This window comes from Mustela erminea, chromosome 4 (genome assembly GCF_009829155.1).
Source record: "Mustela erminea isolate mMusErm1 chromosome 4, mMusErm1.Pri, whole genome shotgun sequence".
Taxonomy (NCBI): domain Eukaryota; kingdom Metazoa; phylum Chordata; class Mammalia; order Carnivora; family Mustelidae; genus Mustela; species Mustela erminea.
In genome coordinates, this window is record NC_045617.1 from 2,657,919 (window position 1) to 2,676,034 (window position 18,116).

The following is an 18,116-nucleotide window of genomic DNA, read 5'->3' on the forward strand; positions in this document are numbered from 1 at the left end:
GCGGACCCCCCCCTGCGGCTCAGGGCCAGCGCAGGGCGCCGGAGAGCGCAATAAATCCGCGCTGCGCTCGGGAGTTGCACAAACCCGCGGCTCGGTCCCAGCACACGTCTGCGCCGCCGGCCGGCCCGTGGTCCGTGCCAGCCCCGCCCTGCGCCCGGGCGGTGGCTCCGGTCTCCGCCCCGCCGAGGCAGCTCCCGGGACCCGACCTTCCCGCACGAAGAGCCGAACCACCGAAGCCTCCCGCCTTCCCGCCCCGAGGCGACGCCGCCGCGCGTCCCCACCCCTGCGCTCCCGGCGCGCCAAGGTGCCCTTGCGAGGACGCGGCCCCACACGCGGGGGCGGCCGCAGGAGCCCGGCCTGTCGCGGGGGCACCGTCTCGGCGGCACCGTCTCGGCGGCACCGCGGCCGCCGCGCCACAAGCGACCGCCAACCAATCCCCCGCCGCCTCCGGCCATTTTACGGCATCAGGCCCCGCCCCCGAGCCCCGCGGAGGGGCGGTGAGACGGTGTGCGGCGCAAGCCAGCCAATCCGCGCCGCCGCCTCCCGCCCTGCGTCCTCCCATAGGCCGAGAGCCGGCGGCGCGGCGCGGCCGTAAGGCGGAGCCGGCTGTCGTGAGGCGGGCCCGCGAGCGGGTGCGGCGTCCGCGCTGTCCGCTGGGCTCGGTGTCATTGGGCTCCGAGGAGCGCGGGCGCGGGCGGCGCGGGCGGCCTGGTGTCGGGCGCGGCCATGGCGGGCGCGCTGGTGCGGAAGGCGGCGGACTATGTCCGGAGCAAGGATTTCCGGGACTACCTCATGAGGTGACGAGCCCCCCGGGCCGGAGCCCGGCACCAGCGAGGGCTCCCGGAGGTCGGGTCCGCGCCGCCCGGGACGCGGAGTCACAAGGGCGCGGCAGGCGGGCGGCGGGGCGGGGGTCGGCCGTGGCCGTGGCCGGGCGGGGGGCCGCCGGGCTGTGGGAGGACCCTCGCCCCCGGCGCGGCTTCCTGGCGGGAAGTCGCCCAGTCCCCGGCGGCGGGCCGAGGTGTGCGGTGGCGGTGCGGGGACGCGGGGCTGGCGGGCGCCGGTGGGAGGCGCTGCGGAGCGCGGGGGCTGCGGGGCCTGCGGGGCTGCGGGGGCTGCTGCGGGGGCTGCGGGGCTGCGGGGGCTGCGGGGCTGCTGCGGGGGCTGCGGAGCGCGGTGGCTGCTGCGGGGGCTGCGGGGCTGCTGCGGAGCGCGGGGGCTGCGGGGCTGCGGGGGCCGCGTCCCGGCCGCCCTCCGGTTTTCTGGTTTTCGGGACCCGTGTGAGCCGAGGGGAGTCGGGCGGCGCCGGTGTGCATCGGCTGTTCTGCCGACCGAGCCGGAGTCTCCCCGAGGCCGCGCTCGCTCTCGCTGGACTTCTCTCCGGTCAGTGTCAGGGCACTGGCCGGTGGGAGGCCCGAGGGCACTTGGTTGGATTTCACCCGACCCTTGGGGCGCCGGCGGTTACTGCCGAACGCTCGCTGTGACCTTGAAGCAGTTCTGAGTAGCTTCTCTTAGGGGCATGGTTTCTGGTTTTCCTGGGTCGTGGCTTAAAACCTAGTGAGGGGTGGGGCCCTGTTTCGTCCGTCTGTCCGTCTGTCCGTGTTTTCAGTAGCGAACGGTGTGTCGGGAGGCGAGTCCTGCCGCCCGGGGAGACAGAAGTCCTGGAACCGCGCAGAGGCCGCGGTGTGAGGGCACCGGATTTTTGCCGGTGTAAAAAGGATTGATTGAAAGGCCTGGGCTTGGGCAGATCCTGTTTACCGCTGACCTCAGGGCGCCCCTGAGACAGGTGATGCGGTGAGACAGGTGATGCCGGCTCACGTGGTGGAGTGCGTTTGGAAACAGGCTTCACTCCTGACTTTCCAGACGGGAAGCTCTTGTACTTGAATGGGACTGTGGTTAGTGAACCCATGTTTAGTGCTGTGCAGTGGAGTTATCTGTCAGATGACTGATAAATTCGTTACCTGTCAGTGTTGGGGAAATCTGAGCACGCAGTAGTGCGAGGATCTGATCTTCGCCCCTGCGGCGACCTTACCCTGGCTTGTGGACACTGCCTCTGCTTCGCATGCTTTCTGCTTTGGATAAGGAGTCTTCCTAGTCTTTAGGTACAGCTAAGGACAAAATTGTATAGAATAATTAAGAGTCAACCAGTTACTCTTACTCATATTTAAGAAAAATACCGATGGTTACCTAACATTTGTAGCAGTGTTATATAATGTAATAATAGGAATTACGTAATAATAGGAATAGTTTAAGTGTATTTTCCGGGAAGAGACCTTGGTTTCCTATTTTTTATTTCTATTACTATTTTTACAATTATTTTCTATTTCTTTTTCTTTTTTCCTCTAGTGGATTTGTTTCTGAGAGGCAGGCTTTTCCGTGAAATACTTTGACATACAGCCTAACCTCTTTTCCTAAGACGAACATCATGTGGATTAGTATGTACATACTTTTTCCAGTGTTACTTTGAGTTGGGCTCTGAGTAATGAGGAAAAGCAGAGAATTGCAGTGTCCAGGAAGAGAGCCGCCTGCTAGGGCACCAGACAGAAGAACCGCTCCTAACCAGTGGATCACAAGCAAGTCCAATCCCAGTGGACCCGTTACTATGACGTGGGTTTAGTGATGATGCCTTACCTGGTTGGGTTCTTCAGAACATTGAACCGCTCGCATGAGGGACGTGAAGATACTCGGAAACTCCAAATCACTGTTGAGTTTACACTCTGCTATTTTCTGTGTGAGCAGAAACATTGTATACTTTAAATGGATAAAGTTAAAAATCTTAAGTGTGAGGCCTAAAACTCGGTGATTTTTTACCTGGAATCACTTTTGTGAACTGGGTATGTGGGGTGAGATCCAGGCTTGAGTTCGATACCATTCTTGGAACAGTGGGATTTCCTGCCGGCACTGCCAGTGTTGGAGGGTGGTTTGAGGGCTCGTATCCAAACCTCACCCCAGCATCTTTCTTTATTTAAGCTTTTTCTCCTGGAAAGAGAAACTCTTTCTCCTAGAGCTTACCAGAGGAAAGTTTTCCCTCTGTGTTCTTCCAAGCTTCTGGCTCACAGCCCTGCTGTGCTTTTGTGAAGCAGAATGAAGCATAAAGAAGAAAACTTACTTGTGTCCCTTTTCCGGATCAGACATGATTCTTCTCACCTCAGTAACTTGTTCTATCTACTTTGCACTCCCTGCCAGCTGAAGATCTGGATTTATTTACAGCCTACTGAAGGGATCTAGAGCTATTTGTAAACTAAAGCTGTTCTAGAATTTTATTTTTTATTTAATTTTTTTAAAGATTTTATTTATTTAACACAGAGAGGGCGGAAGAGGGAGAGAGAGAGAGAGAGCGAGCGCACAAGAGAGGGAACACAAGCAGGGGTAGTGGGAGAAGGAGAAGCAGGCCTCCTGCTGAGCAGAGAGCCTGATGTGGGGCTCGATCCCAGGGCTGTGGGATAATGACCTGGGCCAAAGGCAGATGCATAACGACTGAGCCACCCAGGCACCCTGTTTTAGAATTTTAAAAACTATTTTAATAACATAGTTGAATGTTTTAGCAAAAATTTAAAGTCATTTTATAGAGATATTTAAAACTTGAGTCAGTCACATTTTATGAGTAAGGTTGAAATATCTTTCTTACTAAAGTGGATTTTCGAGTGTATTTTTTTCTTTTTAAGAATTTATTTTTAAGTGGGGCGCCTGGGTGGCTCAGTGGGTTAAGCGTCGGCCTTCGGCTCAGTTCATGATCTCAGGGTCCTGGGATTGAGCCCCGCATCGGGCTCTCTGCTAAGTGGGGAACCTGCTTCCCCCTCTCTCTCTGCCTACCTCTCTGCCTACTTGTGATCTCTCTGTCTGTCAAATAAATAAACAAAATCTTAAAAAGAAAATTATTTTTAAGAGTGTTCTACACCCGACATGAGGCTTTAGCTCATAACCCTGAGAAGCAGAGCTTGTGCTCTACCTGCTCAAATGCCAGGCATCCCTCAGGGTGTATTTTGAAATGTTGATTTTTTCCACAGAGAAACAGAAGGTAAGGACGGAAACAGGCTCTGACTGTACATGGTGTGGACTTTGATTGGAGCCACACTTCCACACTTGGAAGAAAACAGTTGTAAAAGGCATTACCAGGATAACCGGGCACAACTAAATAGGTGTTTTTTTTTTCTTTTAAAGATTTTTAATTTTATGACAGAGAGACAGCGAGAGAGGGAACACAAGCCTGGGAGAGGGAGAAGCAGACTTCTGCCGAGCAGGGAGCTCGATGCAGGGCTCGATCCCAGGACCCTGGGGCCATGACCTGAGCTGAAGGCAGACACTTAACAACTGAGCCAGCCAGGGACCCCTTCAATAGGGTCTTAATATTAAATAATACCAAGTAATTAGTGACAATTTTTACTAGAAGTGGTTTACGGTAGTGTTATTAAACCCGAATGATGAGTTAGAACACTAGCCCTGGTGATCTTTCACTGTGTCCTGGGCAGTTACTCACCTCTTGTGCTTTGGTAGCTGTTTGCCAACATGGCATAGTGCTTGACAAGAGTAATAATCCGTGCTTAATTCCCTGGGTTCTGGTGCTCTTCCTGGTGCCTTCCATCTCCCTCTCACGATTTTTTTTTTTTTTTTAAGATTTTTATTTATTTATTTGACAGAGACACAGAGAGGAGAGAACACAAGCAGGGGGAGTGGGAGAGGGAGAGAAGCAGGCTCCCGACTGAGCAGGGCGTCTGATGCGGGGTTCGATCCCAGGACCCTGGGATCGTGACTCAAGCCGAAGGCAGACGCTTAACACCTAAGCCACCCAGGCGCCCTTCCTCTCACGATTTCTTACCTTAGTGAGGATCTTGAATCAAGAACTTCCTGGATCTCTACTATTTTTTTTTTTTTAAGTAATCTCCACACCCAATGTGGGACTCGAACTCCTGACCCTGAGATCAAGAGTCGTGCGCTCGACTGACTGAGTCACAGGCACCCCCTATGTTGTGTGTGTGTGTGTGTGTGTGATTATTTCTCCATATGCCTTCTTAATGGAGTAAAAGAAGATAGCTCTTTCTGCTTTTGCTGCTCCTGTCATTCCTCGCTGTCCTGAGTTTGGGTCGGGAAGGACCAGTGAGATCGAAGGGTGCGTGTTGAGGCGGGACGAGTGCGTCCGTGGCGGGGCCCGCAGCGGTCTGCAGGCTCACTCTGCGGACGGAGCCTCCCTGTGAGCGGGCGGACACGTGCACGTATGTGTTCGGATGTGCACGTGTGGAGGGTGGTTTCTTAAGCAGAACCTAGATCATGGAGGATTTTACGTTCGTCAGTCTGTCAGCACACTTAGAAATCCGAAATTAATGGGGTGTTTGCCAGGGATAGTCTTTAGTTAATAAGGAATGCTGTTCTAATTTTAACTCCTTGTTTTCAGGAAAGCTTTAAGGATTTCTCCTTACTACCCAGGTGAGAAGTGGCCGTAGGACGACAGGGACCCCTTCCCGAGCGATAGAAGAGCGCCCCTGGGACAGACCTTACGCGTCTGATAGGCCAGCCCTCGCTTGCCACACGAGGAAGTGATATCTAGTCCAAACTTGAGGCCTCTGGACACCAAGTTCACGGAGCCACAGCGGGGAAGTCGGGTTAGGGTTCAGAGGAGAATAGCAGTGCACAAGAGTGGTTTCAAAAAGAAGTAAGGTCGGGGCGCTCGGGTGGGCTCAGTCAGTTAAGCGTCCGACTCTTGACTTCAGCTCAGGTCCTGATCTCAGGGTCCTGAGACTGAGCCCTTTGTCGGGCTCTGTGCTCAACGCACAGTCCACTTGCCCCTCTCCCTCTGCTCCTGACCCCAACTCGTTCTCTCTCTCTCTCTCTCTCTCTCTCATTTAAATAAATAAATAAATAATTAACATCTTTTAGAAAAGAAGTAAGGTGAAAGGTGCTTTGTGCCTCTTCTCTCTGCCCCTCTGCCTCCGGTACCCTGCTGCTGGCTTCCCTTCCCCGCCGTGTAACTGACCTTTAGACATTTCATGCAGCAGATGGAGTTGAAGCAGAACTGGCCATACGGGAGCCCTGTTGCCCGCACCGTCCAGTTCCCAGAGGTCGTTTCCGTCGTCCAGTTCGTAGACTGCGAGCCTGTCACTTGGATTCCCTTAGTACTATCTAAGCAAATGACCAGGGACAGGGACTAACGGTGCTTTCAGAGAAACCGAACAGTTACTGTCCGTAATTCTAGGAAAATGAGAAGCTCAGATTCGCAGTGTTCAGGAGATATTATGAAAATAAAAATGAGCTTAGAAGAAGTCTCGAACCCAACAGCCACTTCCAAATTAATGAGAAAAACAAGGAAAAGTTTTGGGGGTTTGGTTTGGTTTGGAACCACACAGTGGCCGTCCTCCGTCACCTCCGCCATCCTCTGCCAGGGCGGTTCGGTTTCCTCCTGAGAGGTAAGGGTGTAACTGAACACGAGAAGAAAGACCCTTACACTTTTTGTTTGTTTGTTTTAACCTTCATGTAAATAAAGGCAGCATACCAAATAGAAAATCAGGGGTATTTTTTTTTTTTTTAAGATTGATTTGAGAGCACGCGTGCACACTGGTGCGGGGCTGGGGGTGGGGGAAGAGGGACAGGGTCTCAGGCGGACTCTGCGCTGAGCAGGGAGCCCAACTCGAGGCTTCTCAGAACCCCGAGATGATGACCTGAGCCGAAATCGAGAGTGGGACATTCAACCGACTGAGCCACCCAGGGGCCCCAAAACCAGGGATATTTCTTTATTACAGTTTTACATAACTCTGCCGAAACTGAAGTTTGTGTGTTGCTTAAAAATTTATCGTTCCTTGGAACAGATACTCATACACCTTTTCACTCGCGTGGCTCTGATAAAATGCAAAAATACGGATTTGGGACTTTCTGAGTTAGTAGTTGGTTCATGGTTTGGACAAGTGACGTGGAATTAAGGAATGTTGAGTTGTGGAGTTTTGTATCTGCCAGTATTTAGAGTGACTCTATCCTCTGAGTGTTTTACAGTCATTAAATCATGTTTTAAATCATCAACATTACATTCTTTCTTATTTAAATTCTAACAAAACAGCTCACCCGTTTCTTGCATCCTCCAGTCCCCGCCTCTGGTAACACCCGTCTGTTCTCAGTACCTACTGAGCGTGAGCTTCTGAAGGTTCCACATCCAAGAGATCACGCAGTATTTGTCTTTTCCGACCGACGTCACGTCACGCAGCACGGTGCTCTTGCTGTCCTTCCACATTGTTGCAAATGGTCCGATTCGTTCCTCACGGCTCAGTCATACTCTTGTATACACGCACTACAGCTGCTTTATCCATCCGTCGGGGCCAGTGAGATGGTTTTCCTATCTTGGCTGTTGTAAATAATGCCCCAGTGAACGTGGGGTGTATATGGCTTTTCAAATTAGTGTCTTAGCTTTCTTCAAATACCCAGAAGGGGAATTTGGGGTCATACTGACTTCAGGGTTAAGTTTTTGAGGGACTTCCGTACTGTGTCCCACAGTGGCCACACCAGTGACATTCCCACCAATAGTGCACAACCGGTTGACATGCCCGTCTTTGCCAACACTTGTCGGGGGCAGCTACGTGCATAATACGCAACATGGTGCTTGCGCCTGCGGCCAGGCAGAGGACGTGCGCACCACCTGAACGACGCCCAGAACAGGAAGCCCGAGGACACTGCGTGCCTTTTATCATGCTAAGTGTTGATCAGCTCCCTTTCCCGTGTACAGCCTGCTGATGGGAGGAGAGGGGGTATAAATAGGGTCAACGTCCGGGTAAGGGAGAACAATAAAGATTCGCAAGCTTGTCACTCCGTGTCTCCGGGTCGTTCTTGCTGGCGAGAGCGACACACACTTAACTTTTAATTTTTTTAAAAATTTTATTTATTTGACAGAGAGCGAGAGATCACAAGTAGGCAGAGGGGCAGGTGGCGGCGGGACGGCTGGGGGGAGGAAGCAGGCTCCCCTCTGAGCAGAGAGCCCGGCACTGGGGCTCGATTCCAGGACCCTGAGAGCTTGACCTGAGCTGAAGGCAGAGGCTTAACCCACTGAGCCACCCAGGCGCCCCGAGCTATGTCCGTTTTTATGCCAGTACTACAGTTTTAATTCTACATCTTTGTTATATAGATTGAAATCAGGGAGCCTGATGCCTCCAGCTTTGTTCTTTTTCAAAATTGCTTTGCCTGTTCAAGGTCTTTTATGATTCCATGCAAATTTTAGGATTGTTCTATTTCTGTGAAAAATGCCATTGGGATTTTGATAGGGGTTTCATTGACTCTGTTGCTGGGTAGTATGAATCTTTTAACAATATTAGTTCTTCCATCCCTGAGTATGGAATGGCTTTGTGTTTCCTTGTGTCATCTTTAGTTTTTTTTTTTTGGTTAATATCTTACAGTTTTCAACATACAGGTCTTTCACTTCCTTGATTAAATTTATTTCTAGGTATTTTATTTTTTTGATGCAATTATAAATGGGATTATTTTCTCAATTTCTTTCTGATAGTTTATTATTGTAAAGAAACAACAGATTTCTGTATACTGATTTATAATCTGTAATTTTACTAAATTTGTGTAGCATTTTTTGGTGGAGTCTCCCGGGTTCTACTTTATAACACATTAACCATAAATAGTAACAGTTTCCCCCCCAAGATCTTTTTTTTTTTTTTTTTAAGATTTATTTACCCGAGAAGGAGCACAGGAGCAGGGTGAGGGGCAGAGGGAAGGGGAGGAGAGCCTCAAGCAGAGTCCCTGCTGAGTGTGGAGCCCTTCTCCAGGTTCAGTTTCCCTGCTGAGTGTGGAGCCCTTCTCCAGGTTCAGTTTCACGACCCTGAGATCATGACCTGAGGCAAAATCAAGAGGCACTTAAACAACTGAGGACCTAGTGCTCCTTAAAGATTTTATTTTTAAGTAATCTCCTACACCCAACATGGGGCTGGAACTCACAACGTCAAGATCAAAAGTCATGTGCTCTACCAACTGAGCCAACCAGGGACCCCACAAATAGTGACAGTTTTAGTTTCTTTCTAATTTCAGTGTCCTTTCTTTTTTTCCCTAATTGCTCTGGCTGGGACATCCAGTACTGTGTGGAATAAAAGTGGTGAGAGTAGACATCCTTGTTTCCAGCCTTAGAGGAATAGCTTTCAGCTTTTCACCGTTGAGTGCGGCGTGAGCTGTGTGCTTGTTTTATGTGTCTTTATTATGTCCAGTTGCTGTTTTATCAGTGCAGTCTTTCTTTCTCCTTTATTGAGAGTTAGTATCATAAATGGGTATTCAGTTTTGTCAATTTTTCTTCATCTCTTGAGATGCTCATATTTTTTGTGTCCTTCATTTTGTTGATGTGGTGTAGTGTGGAATATAGCACACTGATGCGTGGATGCCAAACCATCCTTGACGCCCGGGGATAAATCTCACTGATCAGAGTGGATGCTCCTTCTAATGTATTGTTGAGTTCGTTTGCTCGTATTTGAGGATTTTTGCATCTGTGTTCATCAGGGATATTGGCTTGTAATTTTCCTTTTTGTATGGCACCCTTGTTTCTCTTTGGTATCAGGGCAGTGCTGGCCTTGTAAAATGTTTTTCTAAGAGTTCTCCCCTCTTCTAGCTTCTGGAAGTGTTTGAAAGGGATTGGTATTGATTCTTCTTTGGATATTTGGTAGAGTTCACTCGTGAAGCTCTGTGGTCCTGACTTCTGTTTGTGGGGAGGTTTTTGATCACTGATTTCAGCCCCTTCACTAGTAATCTGTTCAGATTTTCTGTTTTATCATGATTCAGTCTTGGTAGTTCTGTGTTTCTGGGAATTCATCCATTTCTTCTGGGTTGTCTAGTTTGTTGGTGTACAATTACTCATAGTAGCCTCTTACAGTCCTTGGTGTTGCCGTGCTATCACTTCTAGTATTTCTTTCATTTTGGTTTTATTGGAGTTCCCTCTTTTTTTCTTGGTGTGTCTGGCTCTTTTTTGGTTCCAATTTCATTTATTTTTTCTCTAATCTTTGTTATTTTCTTCAAAATAACCCCAGTAACTTGGGGCTGCTTCTGTTCTTTTTATAGTTCCTTAAAGGATGTTAGGTTGTTTGAGACTTTTCTTGTTTTTTGAAGTAGGCTTTTACTGCTTTTAGCTTCTTTTGTAGAACTGCTTTTGCTGCAGCCCTTAAATTTTGGTATGGTAAATTTCCATGTTCGATGGTCTCAAGGCATTTTTTATTTCTTCTTTGACCTATCAGTTACTCAGTAGCATGTTTAATCTTCATATATTTATGAGTTTTCTAGCTTCCTTCATGTAATTAATTTCTAGTTTCATATCACGATGGTTGGAAAAGATGCTGGATTTCAATCTTAGATTTATTAAGACTTGTTTTGTGACCTAATATATGATCTGTCTTGGAAAATGTTCATGTGCACTTAAGAAGAATATATATTTTGTTGCTTTTGGATGAAGTGTTCTTTATATGTATCTGTTACCTTCAGGTGGTCTAACTTGTCAGTGAAGGCCAATGTTCTGATCAGTTTTATCTGGATGATTTATCCATTGATATAAGCAAGGTATTTAAGTCCTCTGCTATTATTAAGTTGATGGCTGTGTCACCCTTTAGGCATGTGCGCATTAGCTTTACATATTTATATTTTTAGATGCTCCTGTGTCCCAACTATTATGTCCCCTTGTTGGATTAACCCCTTTACCATTATGTAACACTCTTTTTTGTCTCTTATTACAGTCTTTGTCTTAAAGTCTATTTTTTCTGACATCAGTATGGATAACTCCATTCTTTTGGTTTCCATTTTAGTGTGTGTGTTCTTACATCAAAAGCATATTGTAGATAGCATATAGATGAATCTTTTTTTTTTTTTTAACTGATTCAGCTATTCTTTTGATTGAAGAATTTGGTCTGTTTACATTTAAAGGAATCGTTGTTGGTATATGCTTCTTGCCATTTTGCTTATCTTCTGGATATTTTGTAGTTCTCTGCTACGCTGTTCTCTCACTGTCTTCCTTTGGTGTTTTAATTACCTTTCTTTATTTTTTTGTCATTTACTCCAGGTTTTTGCTCTGTGGTTACCATGAGGCTTATATATAACAACCTGTATCTGTAACAGTCAGTTTTCAGTTGATAACAACTGTAAGTTTGATCTCATTCTAAAGCTCAGCACCCCTCCCCCTTAATTTATCTTTTTGATATATTTTATGTCTTTTTATCTTTTCCTTAACTAATTACTGTAATCATTGTTATTTTTGCTACTTTTGTCTTTTAACCTTCATACTAGCTTTATAAGTAGTTATTTGACTTACCTTTACTATATATTTATTTTTCCAGTGAGATTTATTCTTTTGTGTATGTTCTTATTACCAAATAACATGTTACTTATAAGGCTAATTTAATGGTAATGAACTTCTTTAGCTCTTGCTTGTCTGGAAAATTATCTTGCCTTCTATTCTGAATGGTAACTTAGCTGGGTAGGATATTCTTGGTTGGAAGATAAGTTTTTTTTGTGTAAGCATTTCCATGCTGTAAAATAGGGTAGCATTTGAATTGCTGTACAGTTCACAGAGTCCTGAATTGAAAACCAAATTATCTCCAAGTTGACATTTTAGATTTTTAAAACTACATCTTTTATTTAAAGTATTTTCATGGCAGAAATGTGCCACTGGTAATTTATAGCTAATTAAATCTGGTTCTTTGTTCAGATCTTGAACAAAGATGCTTTAAGAATAGTGAGACTAGGAAAAAAAAAATCTCTAGTCAAGGAATGGGCAGAAGACGTGAACAGACATTTGTCCAAAGAGGACATACAAATGGCCAACAGACACATGAAAAATGCTCAACATCAGTCGGCATCAAGGAAATACAGATCAAAACCATGGTGAGATAACCACCTCACACCATTCAAATGACTAAAATTAACAAGTTGTTTCCTGACTTGGTGATGCTGGTGAGGATGCAGAGAAAGGGGAACCCTCCTGCACTGTTGGTGGGAATGCAAGCTGGTGCAGCCACTCTGGAGAATAGTATGGAGGTTCCTCAAAAAGTTAAAAACAGAGCTACCCAGTGACCCAGTAATTGCACTACTGGGTATTTATCCAAAGGATACAAACACAGTGATCTGAAGGGACACCTGCACCCCAATGTTAATAGCTGTGATGTCCACAAGAGCCCAGATGATGTCCATCGATAGAGGAATAGATAAAGAAGATGAATGGTGCTGTGTATATATACACAATGGAATATTACTTAGCCATCAAGAAGAATGAAATCTCATCTTTTGCGACGACATGGATGGAACTAGAGTGTAGAACTCATGTGGACTTAAGAAACAAAACATGAACATAGAAGAAGGGAAGGAAAAATAATAAAAGATGAAAACAGAGAAGGAGACAAACCATAAGAGACTCTTTATTATAGGGAACCACCTGAGGGTTACCACAGGGGAAGGGTTTGGGGATGAGGTAACTGGGAGATGGGCATGAAGGAGGTTAAGTGATGTGATGAGCACAGGGTGCTTCATGCAACTGATGAATCACTAAATTTTACCTTTGAAAGTGACAACAACAAAGAGTAGTGACCCTGCTGGTGAGTGTGGTCCACAGTCTACTAGATTACGCTGTGGGATCCTGTAGGGCAGTCCCCAACTTCTGCCGCAAAGCACCCTGCTCGGTTTGGACTTCGTATGAGATAGTCTTGGTAACATGATCTCTTACCACTGTTGAAAAATAATCTGTTCTAAAAATTCACTTAACCTCGAAAGGCTCTTTCTAGGCTTCTTGTATTTCGTAATAGAAACTATTTGAAGAATATTACTATATTAGCATTGTCAGTGGATATTTTCATGCTGGCAATTAGAACCTTCTTGATCTCTAAGTCAAAATGGTGAGAAGAGCCATTGGATGTGTGTTTATAAAAGATTTTATCATTTTATTTTATTAACTCAGTACCTAAACTTTTAAGATTTTGTACAAAATCAGTTTATTTGGAAAAAACAATTAAGCTATATCCTGCAAAAAGAATTGCCATTTCAGAAATAGAAGTAATTCATCATAAAATTTTTGATGCATTTTTGAATGGTACCAAGTTTAACATTCAGAAGAACACAATGTCGTAAGTTTTTACTATTCATTCTTTCATTCATTCAACGAAGACTTGCTGAATGCTTATAAAATGCCAGGCACTGTTTGAGGTTCCAGAGTCTTAGAAGTGAACAAAATGTAAAATTATATACCTGTTTTTAGGGGTTCTCGTTCTGTTGATAACCTGTTAGCCAAAATGGTGAAGGCTCCGCGTTCCTCGAGTTCTGCAGCTCTGTGCTCTCGCTAGCTGGTCATTTCCAGAGGAGCGCGCCGTGAGCCGCAGAGGGCAGCAGAACACCATCCCGTGGCCAGGCCGAATGACACGTGCCGCAGATGTCAGTACACCAGACCTCAGACACCTAGTACAAAGACAGAATGTGAAATGCCACATTGCTAAGCTTTAGTTGAGCACCAGTTCAAATTAAATTATTTTTGACAGGTTAGAATAAACTAACACAATTCTGTAGTTTCTTTTTACTTTTAATGTGGCTTCTAGAAATTGTGAAATGACATATGTGGCTCGTGGTAGTGACTTGCATTATATTTCCATGGGACAGCTTCCCTCTCAGGCTTACACTTGGTAAAGGAGAGGTTTCGTTTTGCTGGGTCAGAGCTGTTGTTAGGAATGTGTGCGGCTCAGCTGGTCGTTTTGCTGCTGAAACTTGAACACATGTGTGAGGTTGAAGTAACCTGATAGAGCCATGATCTTCCAAAACATCTAATCTTTTCTTTTTTCCCCCCCACATCTCTCCCGTCTGAACCTTGGGGACGCCTCACAAAATAGCACGGTAAGAGAACTGCTCTACTTTATTTTAGGCTCTTGCAGACTTTGTGCGCTGCCAGACTTACGGATAGCAGGCCTGGCTTCCTTTGCTTGCGCTAGTGGACGCAGCCGCCGCTGCTGGCGGCTCTCCCAGGGGCCCCTTGCGGGCTCTCGTCCACTCTGGGCGCTCACTCCTGGCAGGACCAGTGCATCGGCTGCTGAGCTGGACCAAACCCATGTTTCCGAACGGGGACGTGCGAACTCAAGCTTGCAGTCGATAGAAAGGATGAATTCTTCATGTTCTACAGTCGCCTCTTTCCGTATACTGTTGTTGAGATCATTTTTACCTTTTGTGAACTTTTTAAGAAACCCGCTTCAGGTGTATCTCAGTGTTTATCATCACAAGTGTGTGTATCTCCCCTAACTTGCTGAGCTCTGTTCACACGTCACAGGCCTCAAACTAGAACCTAGAATACCACCATGTGAACCAAGCCCCCCAGGGCTACTTGAGATGCCAGATCCTGCCATGGTCCTGCTCCTTGACCTCAGCTGTGGACAGAGATGCCTTTGTGCCTGGTCACGGAGAAACTCTCCAGGCTCTGTTCCAGCGCCAGCTCTGTGCGCGAGAAGGTAGATGTTGGGACCAACGCACAGAGCAGAGCTGTGGGATGCACCCTCCCACTCCAGACCTCTCCAGACCTCTCCAGAGCTCTGGTGGGGGGTGGGGAGCAGCCACTCCGTGTCCAGGTGTAAGAAATTACAGTTCCAGCACATGAGTCTCCCTCAGATAATGTCCGGAGACAAGAGGACTGATTAGCGCCCCCCCAACCTGCCCCCAGCCCCAGAACCTTCGAGATTCCTCACACCAGCTGTGTCTGATGCACGAGGTCATACCTTGTGTGCGGGCCTGGGAGCTCTGACGCTTTGCACCTCCTTGCGGCCTGGGCCTCCTGCTTCCAGTGCAGCACGTTAAGTAAGTGCGTCAGAATATTCTCCTGTTAGGCCAGACGTAATTGTCACTTACTTTTCTTGCATTTCCCTTGTTTCCTACTTCCAAATGAAATTTCGGATATTCCTGACTCCTGGTCAGTGTTGGTCAAAGTTAGAAAAGCACTCAGCAGTCTGAATTTGCCTGAAATGCCCTGACATCGGGAGTGGGCCACTGATGAATGGCCTGATCACTAAAAAGGGGGGTGGGCCAACAAGGAGTGGTTTCTTTCGTACGTTAAAGTATTGAAAATTGTACATTAATGAAAGACTTTTTCGTTTAATGGGAAAAGCCACTGAACTCGGTTCATCTTCAGAACGTAAATCGATTAGCTGTCACTGCCGTTGACAGCGTGATATTGACTTACATGGCCTTAGGGTGACATCATTTTGCTGCCCTGGGACAGCTGCCATCACAGTGTGAAAAACCGCTGAGACTTCTCTAAACATAGGTTGTTGCTGTGACTCTGAAAGTACCTTCCAGTCTTAATTTCTTAGTATCCCTGGGGTTCCGAGCTCTCTGATCTAACTATGTAGCTCGTAGAGGCTGGGAAGCCACTTCTCCCCTTCACAGATGCTTTCTTCAGAAATGATCTCCAATCTAGGATCGGCGTTAGGAGAGATTTTGACAAATATCTTAATAAAAATTTGAAAAAGAGGTTTTTTGAGATTTAAACTTAATATTACCGAGAATAGTTGTAAGGAGATTTAAGTGGTGGCCAGCGGGAACTGGGTAAGAAGTTAATCTGATTTAAAGTTCTCTGAGTGGGACGGAGATTACCTCGAGGTAATCTGGAAGCTGGCGGGGGCCTTGGTGATCAGCCAGCTCCTTTCTGACGCGGGGCTCACCCTGGAGGAGCCGCCGAGTCCGGGCAAACCCTTGCACAGTCCGTGCCCGGACGTTCGCCGGCCGGCCGTTGACCAGTACACCTGCACGTGAAGGTCAGGTTCCCGCACAGCGTCGCTCCTGGTGTACGGGAAGGAGCCCGCCCCCCCCCCCCGCCCCCTTACCCTTCTCCTTCTCCTCTTATTTTGTAGCATTTCTGGGGCCCTGTCGCCAACTGGGGTCTTCCCATTGCTGCCATCAATGACATGAAAAAGTCTCCAGAGATTATCAGTGGGCGGATGACATTTGGTAAGGACACAGATTTGAATAACGGGGAGGACTTGACTGCGTGGAATTACAGGGTCACAGGCTCCTGGGTGTGCTCTTCAGCTGTAGCTGCGGCGCCGCGGCCACTCTCGGAAAGTAACGCACAGGGAAGGTGGCCTGCACGGGTGCTGCTTGCTCCGGGGAGGGAGAAACAGGGCTGTTCGGAAATACGCACCCAGGACGTGTCAAGGTCCTGTGTGCCTTTCAGATCTAGTACACACAGCTGCAGAATGTGTCCTCTTGAACTTTACTTGGAAGAAGTGCCCTTAAGTTTATTTGAAATCCTGATATTTGACCTTAAAAATCTTGTTGTGGGGATTAAGCAGCAGTTGTTTCAGACGGTGGGTTGGGAACAGCTCTGGGGGAGCAGAAAAAGCAGCTAGAGCCCACAGCCGCTGTAGCTGACAAACGCGTGCCTGTAGTGTTTGCTAAAGGAAAACCCCGACGGCAGAGGGATTCACAGGGCGCGCTCCCCAGTCGTGGGAGCGTGTAAGCAACAACGTGTGTTGTCTGTGGAAGGTTGTAGCAAAGAGATTCGTTTTCTGATGAAGGCGATTGAGCCGCCGATCTGTGATCACAGCAGCTCGGAGTCTGCTGGACTGTGAGTCACGCCTGGCTTTGCTGTCCCGGCAGCTCTCTGTTGCTACTCGCTGACCTTCATGAGATTCGCCTACAAGGTGCAGCCTCGAAACTGGCTCCTGTTCGCCTGCCACGCCACCAACGAGGTAGCGCAGCTCGTTCAGGGAGGACGCCTCATCAAGCACGAGTAAGCAGCTCCCGACACCGTCACACGGTTTGGGTAGTTGGGGAGAATGAAACTTAAATCTCGAACTGGCGGTGAGCGTGCCTGTGCAGAGATCATGTTAGCAGTTGGGGAACGAACTGGATTCTGAGTAAAAATGTGCCGTTGGAAAGGGGAAAAAAATGCGCTGCCGAATTTAAAACTGATTGGTCAGTGAGTGCGGCGCAGATTAACAGGAGATGGAACGTTACTGTTTCTATAAAACGAGAAGTTGAACTAAATGTGAAGGTGTCTTCCTGATGCCACCCAAGGTCTTGGAGCCGGGCAGTGACGTTTGTTTCTCATTGGATCTTTCTTTGCGTTTATTTCCAGGATGAGTAAAAAGGCATAAGCCTGCCAGCGGGAGAGGAAAAGCCCGGGTGTGGAGGGACAGCCTTGCCGGTGCCGCTGAGTCACGGATTCCATCCTCAGAAGAGTCTTGCTGAGGAAATAAGCTGAATGCTATTTTTACTAACCAATTTTTCTAGAAATAGCTGAGAGTCCCTAAAACAACTCTCTGCTGCCTTACATGCCCTGAATATCCTTCTCTTCATGAAGAGTCCGTGTGATGGTTTTATCTGCAGTAATGCATACATTACTTGGTAGAATTTACTTAATGAGTAACTGAAGAGAGGAAATTGGGATTTTTAGACACCGACGGCTGGCCACGGGCCCTGTCCCTGCTAGTGGTCGAGAGCGTGTCTCTGCTTCCATGCGGCATGCCTCCACAAGTGCTGGAACTTAATGGCAATAAATGATTTAAATACTCATCAAACGAGTATGACTCCGTGTCTTGGTGTGTTGAGAAACTGCGAAACTGTAATGTCCGTGCGAAGACCGTTGTGGATGAGAGCCTGGAGCTCCTGGGAAGGTGTCCCCATGGCTGGAGGGCCAGCCTCTAGGACACGCCGCCCATCACCCTCGGGGCAAACCCAATACTGCGTCCCCCAGTGCGGCCCCCCACGCCTGCCCAAGCAGCTGGCGCGGGAACTGAGCCGCAGCCCGGTACTGTGTGCACGGACAGGTACTGTGTGCACGGACACCTGGCGGGAGGGGGCCCGCGACAAACGCTGCCGCCACGTGTGTGCTCACAGGGCTGTGAGAGCTTCGATAGTCCCCTTACTTCGCCGGGCAGGGTCGGTTGCACTGCTGACTGTCCGCTGTGGCAAGGGTGGCCTCGAGCGGAGGCGGCAGGCAGAAGTGGGCAGAGCGTGCGCCCTCCTGGTTGGTTCTCTCCTGTCACTTCTTTCGTTTTACAGGTGTGACGCTGTTCACAAAGCGTTTTCGTCTCTCATTTTCATCTCTCTCGTGCCCCACTCCACACAGGCCTGGGGTGCAGGAGGACAGGTGCTGCCTCCCTTTTGTGGGCCAGCGGCTGCGCTGGGACACCGCATGTGTCCCTGGTGCC

General features: G+C 48.0%; 1 protein-coding gene across 6 annotated transcripts; it reads left to right on the top strand.

Moving 5' to 3' along the window:
- The first annotated feature begins 591 nt into the window (after nucleotides 1-591).
- Nucleotides 592-17,483, top strand: MPC1 (mitochondrial pyruvate carrier 1). Of its 6 annotated transcripts, none has more exons than XM_032338516.1 (5): nucleotides 604-797; nucleotides 7,184-7,187; nucleotides 15,813-15,909; nucleotides 16,561-16,693; nucleotides 17,042-17,483. In XM_032338516.1, the coding sequence occupies exons 1-5, from the start codon at nucleotides 727-729 to the stop codon at nucleotides 17,058-17,060; spliced, it is 324 nt and encodes a 107-aa protein (XP_032194407.1). In that variant the 5' UTR covers nucleotides 604-726; the 3' UTR covers nucleotides 17,061-17,483. The 6 variants fall into 6 exon arrangements, with proteins under 6 accessions (XP_032194410.1, XP_032194407.1, XP_032194408.1 ...); XM_032338517.1 differs by lacking the exon at nucleotides 7,184-7,187 and adding an exon at nucleotides 7,949-7,952; XM_032338521.1 differs by having other exon boundaries at nucleotides 760-846.
- Nucleotides 17,484-18,116: the final 633 nt, after the last annotated feature.